Source organism: Anser brachyrhynchus (assembly GCF_964034855.1).
Source record: "Anser brachyrhynchus genome assembly, chromosome: 4".
Lineage (NCBI taxonomy): Eukaryota > Metazoa > Chordata > Aves > Anseriformes > Anatidae > Anser > Anser brachyrhynchus.
The window spans coordinates 45,446,799-45,454,214 of NC_137698.1; the positions used below are offsets into that span (position 1 = coordinate 45,446,799).

At 43.5% G+C, this 7,416-nt stretch overlaps 1 protein-coding gene across 8 annotated transcripts in view; it reads left to right on the forward strand.

Moving 5' to 3' along the window:
* The first annotated feature begins 252 nt into the window (after positions 1-252).
* Positions 253-7,416, forward strand: part of ANXA5 (annexin A5) — a 26,993-nt gene continuing 19,829 nt past the window's right edge. For 2 of the 8 annotated variants that reach the window (XR_013949880.1, XM_080588721.1), the window contains exon 1: positions 253-610. Coding sequence is in view for 3 of the 8 variants with exons in the window: in XM_080588721.1 (XP_080444847.1) it covers positions 602-610 (9 nt within the window). In the remaining 5 variants the exon portion in view is untranslated. Of the gene's footprint in view, positions 611-719; positions 809-6,784; positions 6,870-7,416 lie in introns of all 8 variants that reach the window. The other 6 variants (XR_013949882.1, XM_080588724.1, XM_080588722.1 and 3 more) reach the window with 6 other exon arrangements.

A 7,416-nucleotide genomic window follows, 5' to 3' on the forward strand; every position in this document is an offset into this window, starting at 1 on the left:
TAAAAACCTCACGTAATGAGGTTGTGCCTTATTTTGGCAGAAACGCTGAATTCCATTTGTGTTGTAGTCTCTTTTCCTCCTTTCATCTAGCACACAGCTGGATTGCATTAGATTGGGTAAACTGCAAGCTTTCAGCACCAGACGAAAACGCTTATCGAGCCGCCGTGCAGACGGCTTCCCCCGTCTGTCCCCTCCCGGCCCTACGTCCTCTGCTCCCCGTGCCCTGAGGCGGTCCCTCTGTAACAGTGAAAACTGGAGAGGTAAAACCCATCATCGTGCTCTGGCGCTATAACCCCGTTACAAGGCTGGGCTTACTCTGTCAACCCACTTTACTCGGAAGCTAACTGAACTAAAACGCCTACTTTGAAGCCCTGGGACCCCGTTCGCTGGCGGGGCGAGCCCCTAACCCCACCGGGCCCCACAGCCTCGGCCCGCCCCGGGCGGTGCCGGCCCGGCCCCCGGGCGGAGCGGGGTTGCCTCCCGCCTCCACTCGCCTCACTGCCTGCTCCCGGAGGCTCCGGCTGTGGTGGTGAGCGGGCGCGGACCGTCCTCATTCGCTTTCTGCTGACTCGGACTCGGTCCCGACCCGGCGAGCTGCGAAATGGCGAAGGTGGGTGCCGGCCGCCGTGAGGGGAGGGATGGCCGCCGCCCCGCTCGGTTCTGGGCTCCATCCCTTTTCCTTTCCCCCGCTAATTTCTTGCTGCTCTGCCTTAAATCAGCCTGGCGGGGGACGTGGAGAGGAGGAGGACGGGGAAAGCGGCTCCATCATGTGAGGAACACGTCAGGCACTACTTTATTATTTTTTTCGGTTAGTTTCCACTCATTTGGCCAAGTTTTCGGTGCCGCGTGTTTATATTGCGCCTGGGCGTTGGCGCTCTCCGCTGGGCGAGGGAGGAGAAAAACCCAGCGGTGCTCCTCCTCGTCGGGCCCTCCTCCTCTTGCTTTGCTCTATCCCGCTTAATTTTTCTGAAAGTTTTGCAGCTACGAGACCAGGACATCGCCTGAGCCTTTTTCCTTGTGTCGGTGTTATGTTTGAACCTGGATGGAGGCTGGCAGTACGAGGCAAACTTGTTTGTTTTAGCGTTGTGTCAAATACATCTACCATATGCTCCGAGCAGTACAAGCGTTGGATTGCTTATTTATGGGCTTTGTACGGCTGTGGAAAGGGGAAGCCATCAAATTGCAGGACTGCCTTAGCAAAAGTCTGGGTGATTGTGCAATTATGTACTAGTAATTCGGTGGCAGGTGAACTAGGTGATCCTCAAAGGTCCCTTCTGACTGAGCTAATCTGTTCTTATTCTGTCTGGATTTATTTTTAAGAGAAAGAAATTAGTTTTCAAAAAAGTTATTTTTAACAGTATTCTGCTAAATTTTTTTTTTTTTTTTAGGGGTAAAGAGGGGATTCAGTTTTTTTATTCAAGCGTCAAGCGTGGTTTGTTTAGGATGCATCTTAGGAAAATAAGGACCCCTACCTAAGTCTGTGCAGGGCATCAGACCAGAGATTTACCTGAACAACATTTTATTACTGTCCATGTAATGTTGCATATGTGTTTGGGGCTAACTTCCTCTTAGTAAAAACATGCAAATTTGCAGTTCACCTGTAGTCTGTTCCACAGACACACTAGCTCTCAATCTTTTTAAAAGGAATATTTCATTCTTTGTTAGTGTAAACCAGCTCTTCTTGTCCTTGTGCAGCGGAACTTTCTGCTGCCTGAGGTGACGCTTGAGCTACTGACTGGGGTGAGTTGTACTGGGCTGAAGTCACTGGAACTATGTAGTCTTGTACCAGGTAGGTCCAGCCCTCCAGTTTCCACGTTCAGATGGCTGCTTCCCACTGATTTAAGTAGCATTCTTTACCTGTGCGATTATGCAGCCAAAAAAGAGAGACTGAACCAGTGTTAAAGCTTTGCAGCTTGTAATTAATAAAGTTAAAAAAAACAATTGAAGAATAAGCTCTGCTCCTCATGGCAGGTATCTGTTCCTAATTTTATTGCACCATGAAGTTATGGTAAGACATGAAAATACACATCAATTAATTATGAAATGTAGAGTATCAATTGACAGTAGTTATTTATACGTGCAATTGAAGGTTCAATGTTCAAAAAGACTTGACAGCACAGTGTACTAAAGTCTAGTGTAGTCTAGATATATCTCTGAAGAATAAAACCTTTGAAGAAGGTAAGTTATCTTTGGAGTCTCTGTTGCTGGTTTTGCTCAGGAAAAGGATGGCATGTGCTCCGTGTCCAGAAGAAGAGGTTCATTCATTTTGAGGGAAAACTGCAGCATGCCATAATGTGCTGTACAGACTGGTCCCTCCGTGCCTGTGTTTATCTGCTTTCTTTGGAGAAATGCTGCAGTCCTAACAAGGCGTCTTTTCTCACACATCTGTGTACGTAGTGATCTTTGTTAATGCATAGATGTGTATGAAGAACTCTTCCTGCTTGCTGAACGATCGTCTGGAAGTGCTGCTCTGTGCTTGCTAATTCAGAAACCGTGAAAGAAAGCACCAAGAATTATAATCTGTATGTTGAGGACTGGCCTGTTTTGGGCTGCTACTCCCAAATGTTACCCTGCAATGAAGTTGGGACCGTATTGTGTGTCTATTTATAAACTGGCAGGAAGGTGGAGGTGTGGCTGCTGTGTGCAGTATCCGCAGCTCCTGGTCTGCCAAAGTGCGCGTGTGACTGGCAGCACAGGAGTAGTATTGCTAACTCCAGTATTGCTTTAGAGGATTATTTCTCACATTCTGAAGTACAAATGCCTTTTTAGAGTTGTGTCCTGAGCAGTTCTTTGGCTTTGTTGGGGTTATTTGCGAGGACAGGTTCTCTGACAGTTTTTGCAAATGTCACTGTGTTGGTTCCCAAGTTGCCATTGCTTGATCTTATCTTCTCACTCTCTCTTTTCTGCTTCTGCTTTTTTTTTTTTTCCCCTTTCTTTCTGTCCTCGTTATCTTTGGTATCTCTATGGTGTATTGACTCATAGTTCAGCACAGCTGTTGTGCAATTCCGTCTTTTTGTCAGAAGTGCAAATATAGTAGGGCAGATGTGAATATGGTCTGCTGACCAGAGCTTACTCCTTCCCTTTAAGTGGGCAATCTGAAGCATTGCTAAACTTATGGAGGGTTTTTATAGAAGTCTCTTTAAAGTAGTTAGATATTCATACTAGCTCCATGGCTCTATGCATCCACTCACAACATCACTTATGTCCTACTGCTGTTGAAATTTTGGTAGGGATGTATAATCTAATTCTTATATGGCATCATTGGCTTTAATGCATAGTTTGAACAGGGCTCTGTGTGGTCTTCAGTGACCACAAAGGCTTTCGCTTTGCCGGTGGACAGTGTGTTGTGCTTTATCTGCGAGATGGGAATGCTCATTTAAAAAAAAAATAAAAATCTCAAGTTAGTCTTTAATTTACTCTTAACTCGTGACCTTCTGGGTTCTTTCAGTGTTCTGGAAATAGCGTGCCTATTCTGTTTGCCAGCCTGTGTGCTGGAAAACATTCTCCATTTCCATTCTCAGCACTCCACAGTTTTCCTGTGCCATCTTGTAAACAGGTGGCTGATTTAGGTAAAAATCATGTCACATATCACCTGCTCTGCACTAGACACTGGCCTTTCCAGTGGTAAATTGATGAGACCCTACTTCTGTTGCTGCTGTGCAGCATCATGAAAGGGGGTAGCTTGTCACGTATGGGATATCTGGCTGGTATGAACTTGCTGTGAGAGCGTACAGAGCAAGGGCAACTGGAAATAAGTCTGAATCAGTTCAAGTATGCTCTTTTGTTTGCTGATAATGAATGCTTTGTATTGAACAGTGGCTAAACGTCTTGTGGCTAGGAAATCTTGTGTGTGCTTGGTGGGGAAAAATTAAAAGGAACCTTGTTAAGTGGCTGTTGTTGATTTTGCACGTTTCCTTGGCTGTTGCCAGGGTATGTGGCCACATGACATCAAATTGTGAAGCAAAGTTGTCTGTTGGGAGAAATTAAAATAGCTGAGGTGCTGGTTAGAAACTATTTGCCTGGTGAGATTGCATCTTCCTGTTCTTCTGCAAGCTGTTGTTAGAGCAGAATAAATATAAAAAAATCAACAGCATGAATTTCTTTGTTGGAAGGACATGAGCTCTAAAGCTAGATCTTCTCTTGCATTGAGAGTTATATGTTTATATATATGTTATATGAATATATATATATATATGTATTTTACTTTTCTTTTCATGCTAACTAGTGTCTTCATTGGTCCTGTTGGTAGCTGCCTGTTTATTTCTAGTCTATCGTCTCAAATTGTCCTTGTGCTACCCGTGACTGCTTAACAGCAGGCAGTATATTGGAGTATGTAGAAAGTGAAAAGTGTGGGTAGGTTTGGGGTGTTACAGTCCTGCAATATTCTTTCTGTTGAGGCCTGTTGTCCTTCTCTTTGTTTTACTATCTCCAATGTGGAGTGTTGATATTTACTAAGGGATATTTACTAAGTTGATATTTACTAGTGTCAGTTTCACGTCTGTCCATAGGTGGCTTCTGAAGGTGCTTTTGGACTGCATGTTGGACTCTTTTTTGCGCCTGCAAAACTGTATCCAACATAGTCTTGTACGAGCAGTCCCTGCCGATGGCAGAGTTGCAGCACTATTTCTGATTTGCAAGTTGCAGCACTATTTCTGATTTGCAAGCTAAGTGCCTCTCAAGTACTGCCTGAGGGGGATGGTGTAGCCAACCTCCAGTAAATGCGTGTTGGAAGGGAATGCCTGGAATGTAAAAGGTACATCAAGAAAACTGTTTTTAGGTTACAGCTGCACCAGAAATATTTCAGGAACTGTTCATCAAACTTAGTATATGGTAAGGATTTCCACTATGTGCTTCGAAAGAGAGCAGAAAGTTTCTTAATAAAAATAAGAAGGATGATTCAGAGTGACTTTTAATCTGTTTATGCACAATGTTTGCGCATACTTGCTCTAAAACAGCCACACAGCGATGTTGGGCCGTTGTCACGCGACTTAGGAATCACTTCAGGAAATGCCCCTTGCTTATAACAAAATAAGCAAAAGAAAACTTTAAGTGATTGTTTTATCCAAGACCTATTGACCAGAGGGTGATTTTCAAAGGAGGATTGCGGTAGTTGTATAATACTCAATGATATGAAAGCAGTAGGAAATACCCTTCTAAATAACCCCGTTCTGGCTGGTACAGTAATAACGGAGGAGGAGAAAATAGAGGCTTTTCAGACTTTATCTGTTCTACCAGATTAAATTCCGTTTTATAAATTTGATACCCAGATCCTTGAGGTTTCTTCATTATAGCTTTTGGAATAAGCTAGGAAAAAGACTCTAAGTACATATTACTGTAGCTAAATTTGAAGTGCAGCCTAAAAGATTACTTGTAATGGGAAGAACAGACTGCTCCAGGGGAATTGACATGTTTTTAAAATAGGCTGGCTGTCGGAAAACATCTACCAGAAGGAAGTTTGTTATTGCTCTTAAACAACCGTGGTACTTTGTGTTCTGGATTTCTGATGTACAGTGGGGGTAAGCCTAACCCATCGCTACTGCAGCAGCGGGAGGGATAGGATTCCCTGTTGGCAATAACACACCCGTGGCCTGAGAGGCAGCAGTGCTTCAGGGCAGTTTCTGGTACGTGCTCACCAGTTCTTTTCTCTCCGTGCTTTTCTGGCTGACCCTACCCTAGATGAGTAAATTGGCTTGAAACCACAGCACTGTGAGGCTGAAATTGTTAACTCGAGGGAAAGGCTGTGTCACAGAGGCCAGATGGCTCTGCTGCCTGTGAAATAGTCTGGTGTCAGTCTCAGTGGAAGTCTTGGCATTTCCTTTTGTGTTCTTCCTTGAGAGTGGAAAAATGCCCTGCCTGCACTGATTGTTACTATAGTATGCCAATACCTACATTAAATTTTCCTTCTTCAGCTGTTGGAAAGCCTCCCTATTCCCAAAACCCAGCTGTTTCCCCTTTTGGCTGTTTCTTGGCCTTTGTAGTTTATAAATTACCTATATGTGTATAGCACAGTAGGTTCTTGAACTGTCATGTTTAAATAAAGGCAAGACTGTTCTGTGAGGGTGATGAATATCTTTTTGTGTTTGACTCAAGCAGAAAGTCCCTGAGGAATCATTTTCCATGGAAACCTAGTGGAATTCTGTTTGTGTTTGGATGGGCTCATCTTTTATCTTTCATTTGAACTGTTATTTCTTTTTGGCTGTGAACTACTATGAGCAGTGTAGCTGAATCACATGAGTAAAAAGGTGCTTACGCCGAAAGAAACGTGATGGAAAAATTGAAGGTCATTGAGGAGTTCAGTAGGTCTCGTTTGCAGGGTGATGGAAAAAATCAGTGTGATACTGGTTGAAACCTCCATCAGGCTTTCCTTGAGGGAAGGAAGTTCTTATTTCCCAATGTGTCTTGGGTCCTTGTATGGCTTATCTGGCCTACGTGATTTGTGCAGTTAATTTCCCAAATGATTCCAGGAAATGATAATTTCTTAGTCATTTTCCTGCATTCATGCTCCAGTGTTGTGAGAACCAATCCTGCAAACTACCTTTAGTAAATAAACCTGAACTTAGCTGGTCTACTGCCGAACCTTTCTAGTAGAGCTGTGTTTAAATACCCACAAACTGCTATTTAGACAGACAATTGCATAAAAAATGTTATTGGTTTTTGGATCTTGGATTCAAATCTAGCCTGAGCTCATGTATGGAGAACTGTAAGATGCTGTTATCTTCTATTTCATGTTCTATTTCATGTTTTTTTTTCCCCTTTTCCCACCTTTTTTTTTTCTTCCCTCTAGTCCACAAGAGGCACCGTGACAGCGTTCTCTCCTTTTGATGCCAGAGCTGATGCAGAAGCCCTTCGTAAGGCCATGAAGGGAATGGGTAAGAACAATTTATTTTATGAAGAAGAAAGAGCTCTCACTCCTGCTTTGAAAACACCCTTTCTGAACTCATTCTTTATGTTAGCAGATGAGGATAGGGCATGTGTCCACATGCTATGGAATGACAGCCCCGGGACTACAGGAGTCTGGGCATGTCCTAGTTCTGACTGTGTGTCTCTCAAGGGTGTTGATTTTTAGATTAGCACAAGTTAAAAATGATGGTTTGGACATCGCCCATTTAAAATTTGATGCTCCACAGGCTTCTCTGCACATGCGGTTTTATTGTGCAGTAAGATAGACTATGAATTTTAAGGGAACAACTGTGGAGAATTATCACAGAATAGCAGAAGCTCTGTGCTTGGAAGAGGGGTGACAGCTCTCTCTGTCTGGAAGTGGCTAAACACGGGGCAGTTATTGTGACCAAAGAATACGAGCACTCAGGAGGAATGTAGCCTAACAAGTGACCTGTAAGCTCATGCTGTAGCTTTCTACCCCAAAATTTTTCTGTGAGAATAAATTCTAATTTGATACTTTCTTTGAAGCTGCCT